A 15,978-nucleotide genomic window follows, 5' to 3' on the forward strand; every position below is an offset into this window, starting at 1 on the left:
TGAGGACAAAAAAGATATTAAATTCAGTTTTGGACTTGTTGAGTTTTACATACTCCTCAGATATCCAAATAAAAAGATCCAGCATGTCAGTTGGTGTGGTGATTTGAGAACATGGTCACAAATTCCGACACTTGTCCATGACTGAGGGAGACAACCCTGCTATAGTAAAGAGACTTGCAAATTTGTGCTAAGTTTTAAAATATTGTTTTACATATTTGCATGCTACTATACAAATTAGAAAATGGTTTTAAATTACTTTTTAAATATTTTGATTAGTGATTTTCAAAACCTCCTTAATCTTGCTTCAGTCTGGAGGTTTTAAAATAAATGGTATTACTTGTTTCATAAATAAGAAATATAAATACAACAAAATGACACATTTTTTGTTTTGTTTTAAAGATTATTTATTTGAGAGAGAGAGAGAGAGAGAATGAGCAGGGGAAGGGGCAAAGGAGCTCCCAATGAGCGTGGAGCCTGACATAAGGCTTGATCTCATGGCCCCTGAGATCAGAACCTGAGCCAAAACCAAGAGTTGGATGCTTGACTGACTGAGCCACCCAGGCACCCCCATAACAACACATGGTTTTATATATTCCAGGTTTGTCTGGTGGTGTTTGGCAGGGATATAAATTCTTCATTAGAGAGTTTATAGAGGATGCCCATCATTCTAATATGTCAATATGTCACATTTCTTATTCTACACTAAAATATGTAAATTAGGAAAGACTAAAATTTGGGACTTATGTGAAGCTTGACTGAAACTTTGCCATGCAGCTAATAATAATGGATACCATTATTTTTACTGAGAATCTGTTATGTTCCAGACATTTAGATCTTATCCCAAACCTTCAGCAGAATTCTATAAAGTGGTTATTAATTTACTCATTTTAAATCTGAAGATTAAGGCTTGGAGAGGTTAAATAACTTGCCAAAAGTCAGTATATAATAAGGATGGAAACTGAACTAAGATCTGATTCTCAAGTGAGGTGATAAGAGCGCAAACTCTGCAATAAGACAGAACTCTGTTTGGTACCAGCTCTCCACTTAAGAGCTGTGTGGTTTGGGCAAGTGTGACTTGGCAGATTGAAGTCTCAAACTTTTAATCTGTAATAGAAAGGTAATACCGAGTTAAAGGGTTAGCTTGATTATTTAATTATATATACATATATATGCATGTGTAATAGGCATGTAATGAATGTAAGTTCTCTTCTACTATCCATTTTAATGTATGTGGCTTTTGTTTTTTCTTAGTTTCAAATTTTTATTTAAATTCTAGTTAGTTAACATACAGTGCAATATTGGTTTTAGGAGTAGAATTCAGTGTGTGTGGCTTTTTACATAGTTATTAAGTTTCAAAAATATTTTACTGTGTGTAAATGTGTTACTCCCCTATAAAAATGAAAGTTCTGATCATTCTAATGAGAGTTCATGCCATTCTATTTATTTTTTAAAAGAGAAACTAAACATGTAGAACGTAACCAGTACACACAAAATTGCACATAGATTTTGAAATACCATCTAAATCTTTCATTTATTCCTTCTTCTACCCCAGACCTAATTCACTCTAGCACACTAAACTAAGATTCACTAAACTAAGTAATTAAACTCCCAATAGGTAAGAATTCAATATAGAAGAAGTTTCGGAATTTATAATCCATTCATGAAGATTTATCAAAAAATTTAATGAATCCACCTCTTCTTCCTTCAACTCCTCCCCCACTCTTATCTTTTAGTTATTTTTTACTGGTTGAAAACTGTAGAAACTCACAACTGTAAGACTTTATTACTTTTAGAGAATACACTATAGTACATTTACTATAAATAATTCACACCATACTACACTTGTCAAAAGGAATGAACAAAGTATATATCATGGTACAGGAGCCTTGATTTTTATTGTTTTTGCTCACTTACTCACTAATTCTCCAACTGCAGCTCCCTGTCACTGTGAATTACAGTCGTTATGATGTATACAAATATTGTATTCTGCATAATTAGATATCAGTATAGGAGCCTCTGTAAATTACTTTAACTGGTGTCAGTACTGAAGCAAATAAGAAGTTTTTAGTTCTGTTTCTAGTTTGGGTTATTTTCTGACCCTAAACAGCCTGACATAAAGAAGTGCTTTTCTTTGTGAAAGGCAGCCTTTTCAAATCCAACTGCCAGACACACTATTGAGCTATGTGTTCAATTCTAATTGGCTGAGATCTTTTCAATTCGGCAGTTTCATCTTTAATGCAATGGACGTAAGATTATATGTAGGTCTTTTCAGTGGGTTTTCCATACTGGTGATTAGGGCAGAGGATTTGAACATAAGCAGGCTGCTGGCTATTTCTTCTGGCCAATTTAAATTGATTCATACAAGTCCTTCATACCCCAGGGAAAGGGCAGAACGAATCCAAGTGAGTGAGACAGCTATCACTACTCTCAGATGGAATAGTAGAAAACAAGGCGGCGGGGAGGGCGGGGGGTAGCCAACTAGAGGAGGGGAAACACTCTAAATACTGTAAAATTAGAGCTCTGAGTAGTCTTGCAGGGAAATATTGAAACTTAACCTGTAGGTTTCTGTGTAGTATCAAGGTCACAAGGAAAATTATTTCCAAGATTGATTTTGATATCTTTAGGTTAAAAGGGCTATGTAAATGGAAACTGTTCTTCTTATTTGATCCTGCAGGGAGCCATGGTGAGTAAACTCTTTTCTGAGTTTCCAAAAGGAAGTTGATAACTCTTACAAAACTCTAAAGCACTCCTGAACTGAATGTGCTATATCAGAATAGCAGAGGGTAAGCTAAAAACTTTGTGTCAGGTGAAAAATTTGTCTTAGAAGAACAGAGACGGGTGCTATTGAGAAAAACTCCCAGTTTTCTATTAAGAGGGTAAACAAAAAAAGCAAGCAAGCAAACAAGCAAGCAAGCAAGCAAGCAAGCTGGTAGACTAGGATGAGCTATTTAAATTTGGGACATCCAAAAGTAGTCCTTTTTAAACAGACAGACCCTGGCTATGAAGCTTCCTTCTGGTTTATCTCTCCAAGGAGAGAACAAGGTATGGGGTAAACCATGATGGGACCATTTCTACAACATCTCTATCCTATAAAGAAGGAACTTCAAATGAAGTGTTTCCTCAACTCCATCTCCAAGTTGCTCAGGAAAATGCTTAGTATGCCACATCAGTTAATTTGTGGATTCCCTCTCTGAGGGAGAAAGGAAAGCATTTCTTTATTCAAAGAAAACAGGGACAGTGCACTGTTGACAATATTTTGACGAGGCCATTTCAATCTCCCCTGAACACAGGAAAACAATGCAACATTTTTCTAGCAAGAGAAAATAGCAACAATTTCATTTTATTGGTTTTGACTTGTTCTGCTCTAGAACATATGCAAAGCATCCATCTGTCTCTTGAGTACTAACATTCAATTTGTTAAAATTCATAGTAATAATGAAATACAACACTGATGCCTAGCACATTAGTTGAAATAAGGGTGACAAGTATGGCAGATGTTGCAGAGACCAGTGGGTAAATCCCCTAAGCTAAAAGATTTTTGTTGTTGTCATTTGATAGGAAATCTTAGGAACTTACACAATGATTCATTGTTTCTTAAAGTGTGGAATTCCACAAAAATAAAACTAAAGCCAGTTTTAAACTATCACTCTCAGTCAACTAAAAACAAACAAAGCCAACCCCTGTGAAGAGCAGCTATATCTGAGCTGTCTTCTGGAAGACTAATGCTTTGTAAACAATCTTCTCTGAGACTCAAGTTTCTTGAGAGACACTATCTGAGAATCACTTGAATAAATGCAATTTGATGAGTAAGTAGAACTTAGTAAGCCCTCCTGAGGCTTCAGAATATATAAGATTCTTCAACTGATACTCAAATACAGGACTACCTGGAATTTATTTTATACAGATTGGAAGGTCCTTATACCTAACAGAAATGCATCCAGATATTCATCAAAAGTCATGTACGTTAATGTTAATAGCAAAAGTATTCTTAATAGTCCCCAGCTGAAAATTATCCAAATGCCCCTAAACAGTAGAATGAATAGTGATATAATAACAAAACATTATACTACACAAGAATGAACAATATACAACTACCTGAAATAACATGAGTGAATCTCACAAATTGTTGGTCAAAAGAAGCCAGACTCAAAAATGTATAGACCATAACATTCCACTTGTATAAAGTACAGAGAGAGGCAAAGCTAATTTGTACTCCAAGAAGGCAGTGGTACCCTCTCTGGGGTATGACTGGAAGAGAATGTAAGTGGGGCTTTCGGGTGCTGGCCATATTCAATTTCTTCATCTGAACTGGATGTTGGATGTGAGTTCAGTTTGTGACAATTCATCGAGCTATAATGTGCAAACGTGTGTGCAAGCACATGTGTATTTACACAATACTCAAAGAAAAGCATAAAACATAATAGGGCTACATCTAACTCATTCCTTACTTTACCATGTCTGTTCACGTGTCTCTACTAAAGTAAGTCCTATAATCATTTATTCACTAACAATCTTCAGATCTATATTTTTCTTTCTCTCTATGTGTTTACAACTCCCCATTTCTAGCTATCAAATTCCATCTCTTTTTTAATTGATAGAATTTCATGTCCCACTTCAGGCAGAAAACTTTTAGATCAAATTGGTAGCCTAAGAAATCTTCCACACTTTTTTAGCATGGACATCTAAGATTCTAGCATTTAAACAGAACACTTCTTTAAGTACTTTAAACATCCTAATAAGAGAGCAAAAGACAGGCAGCAGAGTTTGATATATTTTACAGTATTTAGTTGTAACCCTCTGATTTCAATGACAATGTTTACTATTCCATTTCACCTGAAAATTTAAACTCCATAGGAGCTTATGCGTATATGTAGAGCTCGCTGGTGAGGTACACTATATCTTAAAACAATGATGAAGGTTCTATTTCACCTTTGATTATTCCTAGTTTCCTCTCCCTTAAAATGTAGAGCTCATTATTGATCATCTTTATTTCTGAACTACTACTATTACCACTGTTATCAGTACTGAACTACCAATTATTAGTACTTACTATGTGCCAGCCAGTGTTGTAATCAATGTGCATATATTATCTCATTTAATCTTTACAATTTTGTAAGTAGGAGTTGTGATTATTCTCATTCTTTCAGAAGAAACTGAAATTCAGTAAGGATAGATGATCAAAGATCAAAGAACACAGCTTGATTTAAACCCAGGTGTTCTCATATCAAAGCCCAAAGTTTCATCACTTTGAGCTCAAGTAAGTTTACACATATGCACTAATCATTGGTTCCCTTACTTTTTCTAGTTCAGGCATTGTTAGCAAGGTTAGATGTAACAGATATTTTCCTTTCTTTGTATTTATTTCATTAAAATAATTTGAATCCACGTAAAAATTCCCCTATATAAGAGATAAAGTCTAGCTCTATGTCTACTCTAAGAAAGTGACTATTATTACATATTATAATTTTGTTTCTCTAATACCTAGGACTATTATAGCTCATTCTCTTTTCAAAGCACCAGTATCAAGAATGCGTTTAGGTCATCTGCAGCCCCGGAGTTGCCTTCCCTAGTGATGGTCTATTGGACTCCTTGATCAAGTTCCCAAAGACTCAAATATAATCTACAGAGGAAATGGGGGTGTACAAGTCATACAAGTAAAAGAATTATTGATGCATTGACATAATCTATGCACACAGTTCAATGCATCACTATAGAGAGGCAATGATGAAAAATATACCTTTTTCATAAGCCCACATCAAACATGTCTGCTCATCTTTTTCACCACTAGACCTGCTGGGATCACAAGCTACCAGATTCATATCAGCTCCATTATCCAGTAAGAATTGAACTAGGCGAATGTGACCATGGTAGCAAGCAGAGTGCAATCCTATAATAGAATGAAAGTATGAAAGGAGAAAAGAGGAAAACTGAACCCCAATTTTCGAGACAGTTATCACCATATCATAAAATTGTTGCCAGAGATACAAAGCAAAGATAGATTTCTTTGATAAAGAATTAATTCTATTATTGAGCAAACACAACATACTTTAAACAAAAGATGTATCCTATTCTAGTTGATCTTCTAGATAGATTGCCTTATGTTTAGCTCAATTTTCAGTATTTCTACATGAACTGAAATTACCAAGAACAAATGTTGGCATCTTTGTACAAGAACGAAGACCCCAAACAAGTGTTTTTCTTGAGCAGCAAACCAAGGACAGGGCAGTGTTATCAGTCTGTACCTGGTATGGGCCATAATATGCGTCAACTATAGGTAATTTACCACAACAATGAAACTGACCAAAAGTCAGTCTGCTTTTTATTGTCACCATACACCATCAATTCTAAATGATGTCATTGATAAAACATCCCTCCTCATTAGGGTTGACCACTCCCTCTTTTCCCTTCCCTCTGAGCACACCAATGTTCTTGAGCACTGATATGCATCAAAAACTGGTGATGTTTCACCAAAGTCTTACCTGTGTGCCCATCCCTTCCTTGGTGGTTGATGCTTATGACATTTTGATCAAGAAGGAATTTAACCAGGTCAATACTCTTACCATAGGTACAAGCACTGCAAAAATACAACAAAAGGAAAAGACTTCTGTTATGAGTTGAATTGTGTGCCCCACAAATTAATATGTTGAAGCCCTCTTATAACTTCACAATATGACTATATTTAAAGGGGTACAATTTAAAGAGGTATTTAAATTAAACTGGAATCATTAGGATGGGCCTTATTCCAGTATGACTACTATTCTTATAAGAATAGTAGATTAGTACACAGATGACACAGACAGAGAGACAATCATGTGAAGACACAAGGAAAATGTGGCTATTTACAAGCCCAGGAGAGAGGCCTCAGAAGAAACCAAATCTGCTGACATCAAGATCTTGGACTTCCAGTCTCCAGAACTGTGAGAAAACAAATTTCTGGTGTTCAAGCCACCCAGTCTGTTGTATTTTGTTATGGCAACCCTAAAAAGTACAGCTCTGATTCATACAGGCTATTCCAGATGCTAGTGTGTATATGAGAGCACTAAAAAGACAAAGAAGGGAGAAGGAGGAAATGAGAGAGGAGAAGGAAGTGATAAAAAACAAGCACATATAGCAATATAATCCTGAAATTCCCAAATCTGGGCTTTCAAGATAAGAAGTTGTATAAAATTTCTAGTATCTTATTATTAAATATTTCCCATGATATTCTTTTTCATAAAAGGAGGAAAAATATTGCAAGACTTTCATGCATTTTTAGCTACAAGACCTAGGCATTCTGCAGGACAATTGAATGCGGGAACCCAGAAGTGTCCTGAGAGACTTAGGTGACAACCTGGACTTGTGATTGGCATCTGAAGTGGCAGGGGGCAGTCCTGTGGGACTGAGCCCTTAGCCTGTGGGATCTAACATTAACTCCAGGTAGATGGTATCAGAATTGAATTGAATCGTAGGACACATACTTGGGGTCTGCAGAAAATTGGAGAATTGTTTGGTGTGGGAAAAACTCACAAATGATTGGTGTCATGTATTTCAGAAGTGAAGTATTGGATTTTGTAGAACACTACAGAAAAACAGCGTGTTTTTCTTTCCAAACTTTGTTCATTGGGTCTTAATATTTCCATTTCCTGGGATGACCTTGCCAATGCTTTTTCTTTAATGAAATGTCATTATTTTCCTTAAAGAAATATTATTCATCTAGCTGAACTGTTGTTCCATCGATGAAGTCTTATGGACCAAAGGCTGAGTTCACTGCTATCTCTACTCTTTTTTTGTCATTTCAGACTTATGGCACTTATCATATTGTGTTATGATAATGGATACATCTCTGATTACCTTGATACCTTACAACAGAGTTCCTATAAGGAGGGAAGGGATGGTGTCATCTTAATGTTCCTACCACTGCCAACACAAGGCAAGTCCTTAATAAGTCATTCTTGAATAATTGAGTGAATAGAAAGCCACCACTTAGTGCAAAAGATCATATCACCATTAATTATTTGCGTTGTAAGTAGGACCCATAACACTTAATGTTCCATTGTCTGAACTGCCTCATTGATTCTTTTCAAAGCAACCATTTACAAGAATTGATGAGTTCTGAATATATATATGCATGGGTGTATATATGTGTGTATATATGTGTACGTGTATATATACATATGAAAACAATAACAGAAATGTATCGAATGCTTTCTATTGAGTGCAAGGCACTGTGACTTTTACATAGAAAAATTTCAGAACCAGAGTAAACTCATGTAAAAGGAGAGTTTCTTTTATAAATATGTGCTTAAAATGAATAGAAAAAAATATTAATATGTTATTCCTAGTAGCCACAGGCTTATACAAAATAAAATGATTGGATACATACTTTTAACTCACTCCACTAAACTTGTCATATAGACTCTTCTGAAGGTGACAATCATCCTTTGATTATAGTTTGTTCCAATTAATGTGCACAGAGTAGCAAAATGATTTGAAAACTAGCCTGAGGTATCAGCTTTAACAAGCATGACCTAATGGGGAAAGAGGACACCAGTAACCATATATATCAGTTCTGCCAATTTTCCTTTTGGGGAGAAATTCCACTGACCCATTTTGACTGAAAGCATGATCTAAAGAGTTTTTGCATCTATTCTGTTACAGAGCATGTAGAACACAGACAAAATATTTTGGCACTAGAACATGAAGATATATAAAAAGCACAGAATTTGGAATCAGGCAGGTATTTAATACATGATTGCTTAGTCATAAGACTCTTTGGCAAGTTATTTAGCTTCTCTGAGCCTCAGTTTTCTCATCTGTAAAAGAGAATAATAAACCCCACTTCATAAAATGGTTATAAGGATTAAATGAGATGATGGATGCAAATCATCTGGCATATATTCACTACTCCATAAATGGTAGCTTTCTTCAACTCCTTTTTGGCTGATCTTTTTTTCTGATAAGAAAAATCTGAGCATCCAAGCAATATTGGACAGATTGATGCCTTATCAGGAAGCACAAGCTTAATATTAATTCAGTATAAAGAAAAAGTCTTCTCATTTCTATTAGTCACCAGTGCAATACAAACACTATGTAAATAACATATTAGTCTCAAATACATTTTTTAGAAGTTGCAAGCTAGCCAAGAAATCTATAATGTGTAGGTTAATGATCTTATATTCAAGGTTTACTAAATTCAAAGTACTATGTTTTTATTTTTATAGCAAAATAGTAACTCATTTGTTAAAAATGAGGGTTTCAAATTTTATAAAACATCTGTCTATCTTTTGGGTATTTTAGGGAGCTATGGCTCTGAATTTTTAGCAACCTTTTCCCTCCTTTTCTAGAGCACACTGTAAAGGACTCTCATGTATTCCTGGAAAGGAGTTAATGCCTTCTTAGGTATCTCAGTGGCCACCCTGACTAGGCTTTTACAGGCTGACAGATGGATGTCTTAGATAGATAGATACATTTGCACATAAGGTTTAAGTGGTAAGGAAAAAAGTGTCACATTTGATGCTGATGAATTCTGGTAATGAGATTCTTGTCGGAGGAGGATTATGGGCACTGCCCCTTTTGGCAGCTTTCTGCAGAGTGAAGTGGAATAGAAGCAATATGCTTACAGATGTTGATATGCCTGTTGCCTTGGCAACATCAGTCCCTGTCTTTGCGGCTGCTGCCAGGAAAGCAGCATCTGGCTCTGGCCCCATCTGTTGTACTGGCTGAAGCATCTGCCTCTACCTTTTCTTCTGTGCATCTAGCTTGGGCTCCTTGTCCTCTGCCCACCCTCTGCTCTTGCTCTCTGATTGCAACATCTGCCACTATCCGTTCTTGCTTTATGTATACAACTTCAGGTGCTGAAGAGTATCAGCTACCCTTAGTGGCTATTGAACCTAAACATTCTTTTACCTGTGAAAGGCTGTTTCACTGAAGATGTTTTCTTTAGTCAGGCTTTCAGTTCCTGATATTTGAATGATTTCCTTGGCGACATCAAATTTGCCATTATAGCATGCCCTAGAGTTAAAGAAAATATTTTGGTAATAGTAAGAAGGTACATGTGGTTTACCTGGAGGACCCATGGAACTATACATGTTACTCACAGGTGTAAAGGGGTATCTCCATAGATATTAACAACATGCGGCTGAACTTCACTATCATTCTGGAGCAGGTACTTCACTATATCATGGTGTCCAAAGCGAGAACAGAAATGGAGTGGGACATGGTCTTCATTGTCCTGAGCATTCACTGTCATCAACAAGAAAGGAAAAGTATGTTATCTGGAATCTTTTGTGTCTCAGCCTTCTCATGTGTAGTGTCAGGAACTTTTCTAAGTGCCTGAGAGACTCTTGGAAATTTCCAATTAATGATAATAATAAAGGAAATTAAGTGCAACCAATTTAAAAAGTTATAATTCTGTTCTATTGTCCATTACCACATTAAACAGGCTTTCTTCTAGCTTCCATAAATTCTATGGAATGCATCTAATCAAATCTACCTTGCACAATGGAATAGTTTAGGAAACTCATAAGCATCCAAAAGATCCTCATGGCCTTATTTCCACAAGTATCTCCTTCTAAATTGATTTTTTTCCTCTGTAAGATGTTAAAAATTACAGATCCTGGCTAAAGCATCATTCCCAGAGATTTTGGTTCAATAGGTTAGGGTGGGGTCTAGCACTGTGTATGTTTACAACACTATTTAGGAGGTTCTGATGTACCCTTAACTGAGAATTATCATACTACAGTATACACAACATGACGTAATGAAAAGATAAGCTTTAGAGTGAGGCAGACCTCATTAATTATATTTCCTTAGACAGTTATTTAACATCCAGTTGTTCACTCAATAGTGGGCATCTGTCCTTTCTTTGGCTCAGCCAGCCTCATAACCCCTTTGGACATTTGGGGAATTCCCTATACTGAGAGTACTGACTAGAGGCTAAGACCATGTTTAATCATAGGAGCTGAAAAAAAATGCTCTCCAAGCCTCCTTTGCAGTGAGGGCACAGGATCAGCAGAGAGTGGCCATATGTCCTGGTTTAGGCTTCACCCTAGGGACCCTTTCACTCTCAACAGCGCCCTATGGGTTCCTCCAATCAACACATTATGTCAGACTCTGACATCAGAGCTGATGACACAAAAAAGCAGAACCTAATCTATCTTGGCAGTGTAGCAATAATAGAGTAGCTTCATCCAATTTCCAGTGGTAATGATTCCAGTCACAGACTCAATGCCCTACATGTTTGGTGCCAGAAGCACAAAGGTTGGCATGTGTACCTAGCAGCAGCAATGTGTCTCCGAATGACTACTTTTGGGCTGTGATTGTGGACATTGTTCCTCACTGTGAGAATTCCAAACCTGGCTTTCCATCCTGTCCTGGGGAATATTCTGTGCTCTAACTGATATCCTTTAATATATTCCTTTTCTGTTTAAATTAGCAAGAGTGAGTTTCCAATGCTTGCAGATAAGAACACCCAATTGATAAATACTCATTCCTCAACAAGTATAAAACGATCACTGTGTGCCAAGCACTTTGCTCAGTGTTGGAGATACTGATTTATTATTAATAATGATGGATATAATAACAGTACTGTTGTAGGGATGCTGAAAAGATTAAAGGAGATCATGACCAGAAAGTATCTAGCATGATGCTTGCCACAATATTAGACATTTAATGAAAGTGTCTATTCTCCTTTTTCACTAATTTCCCTCCTAGAAATCTGCTAAGTGCTAAGGCCAATATGCTATCAATGTATAGAATCTATATCCTCAAATAACCTGCAATCTAGTTGAATATTCAATCATTTCAGGGCAAAAGTAATAATAACGGAACACCAAGCTGCTAAATTCTGAATCTGCTTTAGCGCAATTTTTAAAACTAAAATAACTGAATCATCTGCTCCATAGCTATTTATTGTATTTGATTACTTTGTTAATCTGTACAAGGTGTTTTATTCAAAATAGAAAATAACAGTGCTTAACAAACTCTCTTATTATCATTCTTATATGTATCTATAATAAAAATTATCCATAGAATCAAAAGAATTGAAGAAAAAAAAGTAAAGGATATATAGGAAGGAAAAGAAAGGGAAGGTAATAGTTAATTTAAAAAATGTGCAAGTGGTTTATTACTACTGTTGTTACAATCATCATTTAACATTTAATGAACACAGGCCTTATAGCTGTTATATTTGTAGACAATGATTCTTATTTTATTGTCCTGTAAGATCTAAGCCAAAGGGAAATCTTTAACAAAGTCACTGAACTTCTCCTCCCAAGGCCGTTATTGAAAAATAAATCTTTGAATCTTTTTTTATTAATGAGTGGCTCAGAAGGACATCCTTCCTTCAGAAGAATGTTCCTGGTTATTTTGATTATCTTTCTTTTTATGATACTTCTCCTTTGTTCACATTCTGTTGGAAGCCAGGGAAAGTCAATAGATGAGTCAATGCTTTAGAACAGTAGGGAGTCCAGGGCAACTGGAGGTCACGTAAGAGTTCTTGAGGTCCAGAGGGGACATTGTAAAGCAGAATGCAGCACAATCTTCCATTAATTCATAGTTTTCCTTTGGCCATCCCTGGCCCCACCCAGAATTATTCTTCTCTAGTTAAGTCAATAAACTTCAAAGTAGATTATCTACTTGGTGAATTACCTTCAGTGGCCTAGAGGTTCTTCTCATCAAAGAAGATATAAATACCAACCGAAGGGACAAGCCAGGAGAGATCTGGATCAGACAGAGAGTTTATATATATACATCTATATTTCTGCTTCAGCCATTGTGATCTACTTAGTTTTGTCTTGGATTAATTTGCAGTGACAAAAAAAATGTATATGTTATTATATCTTATCTGAGGGAAACTGAATGTAAGAATGGTATTCTATTTGCTCTAATTTCACATTTTATTGAGAGTTAAATAAAGAAGAATTTCAAGCAGGGGCGCCTGGGTGGCTCAGTCGTTAAGCGTCTGCCTTCGGCTCAGGTCCTGATCCCAGGGTCCTGGGATCAAGCCCCACATCGGGCTCTCTGCTCAGCAGGAAGCCTGCTTCTCCCTCTCCCACTCCCCCTGCTTGTGTTCCCTCTCTCGCTGTGTCTCTCTCTGTCAAATAAATAAATAAAATCTTAAAAAAAAAAAAAAAAGAATTTCAAGCAAAGAAATAGATGTAAATCGTTATTAGGAAAGTATTAAGTGCCTAGTCCTCTACTTTGAAGAGCATATGTGTTCAGTAATGTCTTTTATTTTTTTTAAGATTTTATTTATTTATTTGATAGAGAGTGACAGAGGGAGAGAGGGAACACAAGCAGGGGGAGTGGGAAAGGGAGAAGCAGGCTTCCCGCGGAGGAGGGATCCTGATGCTGGGCTCGATTCCAGGACCCTGGGATCATGACGTGAGCCGAAGGCAGATGCTTAACGACTGAGCCACCCAGGCACCCCATTTAATAGTGTCTTTTGAAAGAAAGATTGAGTGAATGGGTGGGTCGATGGATACTACCCCTTGCTTATCTCTGCTTATTGATCTTAAAGATAAAGTAAAAATTCCCATAGTAACCCAGCAAGGTAAGCACTTCCCATTAGCTTTCTAAAACAACTCCCAAGTGTGTCTTAAATACATTTTCAATTAACAAATCTGTGTAATAGCTCTGACAAGATATCGTTTTAGAAATAAAATACTTCCTCTTCCTGGCCAAGCCTCAGAAATTTTTGTGACTTTATATAATATCCAGTTCCATATGAAAGGAACTGTAGCATTTAATAGTCAGATGACAAAAAATTAATAAATTCTGAATTTAAAATTTTCCATTTTTAACTTTATTAAAATGATAAGTTATGAGGGCTCGATCACTACTTTCTTCTTATGGAGTCCAGCAATATTTTGACCTTTTCAATCTCATTCAATAAGCATTACATTTCTCCTTTCTCATTTTCCTATGTGGTACAAAGAAGAAGATGAGAGACGTGAAACATATGTGACTGAATAGGTCAACCTCCCAAACATGCTGAACTGAAGAGGTTGCTTTCAGAATTACATTTTGGCTAATTTTGTAGGCTGAATTTATTTTCATTTGTGACATTCTGTTACCATGGAAACATACTGTAAATACCAGATTTCAAATTGTGCCCCCTTTGAGGTCATTAATTCACTCTTCCTCTTATGTCCATTTACCACAAGCAAGGGCCAGATCTAAAATAAATCATCTGGAGGCTTAGCTACACTTTGGAATAAATGAACTAGCTGATACTAAATTTAGTACGGTGTCCAGTAGCACAACAGATCTTCTGGTTTATTCTTTGCAGTTGGTTGAAGTACAAAAGGGACTTAAATATCAAGTGTGCATTAAAAGGAAATAAAAATACATAAAAATCTGAGTCATGCTGTCTCTTGATATTTTAAATGATTGAGTAGAAAGCATGTAGTGCTCGTGTGAATCAGAAAGAAAGGGTTGAAAATTATATCATATGATGCTGGCATGTAGGGGGAATACAGGTGCAGTATACATTTTAATGCCTTTTGTAGAAGAGAACTTTGATCCTGGAGACATGCTGATCAATGATACTCATTTTGACACCACTGAGCTTTGGAGTTGCACAGAGGAATAAAAAGCTGAGGTTGGCATCGGTAATAAAAGGAAAAAAAGTGAGCTGTTCCTGACCCTTTGGAAGAACGAGGCAGTTTCAAAAACACAATTATATGTTCAGTGGTTCATACAGGTGTATCTTTGCCTATTCTAAACCAACAAAATCAAAGAGACTGTTTAAACAAGGTCTAAGGAACAGCATTTCCTTGTATCCTGACAACACAGGTTATTTATGATAATGCTATAGAAAAAATATCTTAGTTATTGCATACTGGCTCATAGAAAATGACACCAACTATGTTTCTCAAACTTTAGAAAATAAAATGGCCCTCTTTCCAACATGGAAACTGGAAACTGCCCTAGCCTCTTCCCATACGTGTCTCTGGAAACCTTTATGTTTTCCTTATGTGTAGATGAAAACATTGATTAGCTTTATTAACTGAATATTGATCTCAATTTTGGACCAAGGCACTGGCAGTTCGAGAGCTTTGACAACCTTGTCCTTTTGTAAATGCGCATAGTTTCTGCTGCAAAGGCAAGTAGCTCTTATAGCTGGGCTTTTAATTAGGTCTCTTGGGGGTCAATGGAAGAATGTTGGATGTGCCTGAGAGAATTTAATGATAAGATGTAACTCTGAGGGAATTTGTGTCAGAAAATAAAGTTTGTAAGGAAGAGAAAAAGAAAGAGAAAGAAAACTTTTTTCAACATTCTACTTTTAATCAATTTTCCAAAATTCATCTTATAATTAAGAAAATTAAAAGTTGTGGGAAATTCTATTCTATTAACCATATCCTAAAATCTTTCTGTATGTGCTAAAGATTTTTTCCCCTGGCCTGATCACACTGTAATGCTGTTTCACCAAAAATAATAGTAACATCAAATATTGGGGAGGATACGGGGAGGGACTGGAACTCTTATATATTGTTGTGGGAGTAAAAATAGTACAAACACTTAGGAAAACTGTTTTTAATTTCCTAAAAAGTTAAACGTATGCATACAGCAAATCTACACACACACACACACACACACACATCTCCAAAAATTGAATAAGAATGTTTCCGGCATCTACATTCATAAAAGCCAAATTAGGAACATTCAAGCATCCATTAGGAGGATAATGGATAAACAAATTGTGGAATAATCATACAACTTTAACAATAAAAAAGACAAACTATGATTCATGCAACAACATGGATAAAAGTTAAAATAATACTGTCAATCAAAAGAAGGCAGTCCCAAATTGTACTGAACTCCAAGAGCAGAAAAAATTAACCTATGGGAATAGAAGCCAGAATATTGATTACCTTTTGTGGTTAAAGCAATTTACTGAGAAGAGGGAACAAGGGAGCTTTCCAGAGTTCAACTTTCCATATGAAAATATTCTATATCTCGATCTGGGTGGTTTTGCATGGATAGTAAATATTCACT

The 15,978-nt window shown here is 36.1% G+C and overlaps 1 protein-coding gene across 4 annotated transcripts in view; it reads right to left on the reverse strand.

Annotated features, from left to right (window-relative positions):
* Window positions 1-15,978, reverse strand: part of LOC118019268 (serine/threonine-protein kinase TNNI3K) — a 306,409-nt gene that overhangs the window by 173,487 nt on the left and 116,944 nt on the right. For all 4 annotated transcript variants that reach the window (XM_035018269.1, XM_035018271.1, XM_035018270.1 and 1 more), the window contains exons 8-11: window positions 10,077-10,221; window positions 9,886-9,990; window positions 6,480-6,574; window positions 5,738-5,887 (exon numbers count right to left, since the gene is read on the reverse strand). In XM_035018269.1, coding sequence (XP_034874160.1) covers window positions 5,738-5,887; window positions 6,480-6,574; window positions 9,886-9,990; window positions 10,077-10,221 — 495 coding nt within the window. The remainder of the gene's footprint in view (window positions 1-5,737; window positions 5,888-6,479; window positions 6,575-9,885; window positions 9,991-10,076; window positions 10,222-15,978) is intronic.

The sequence above is a fragment of the Mirounga leonina genome, unplaced genomic scaffold, assembly GCF_011800145.1.
Source record: "Mirounga leonina isolate KUSES-001 unplaced genomic scaffold, KU_Mleo_1.0 Mir_173, whole genome shotgun sequence".
Lineage (NCBI taxonomy): Eukaryota > Metazoa > Chordata > Mammalia > Carnivora > Phocidae > Mirounga > Mirounga leonina.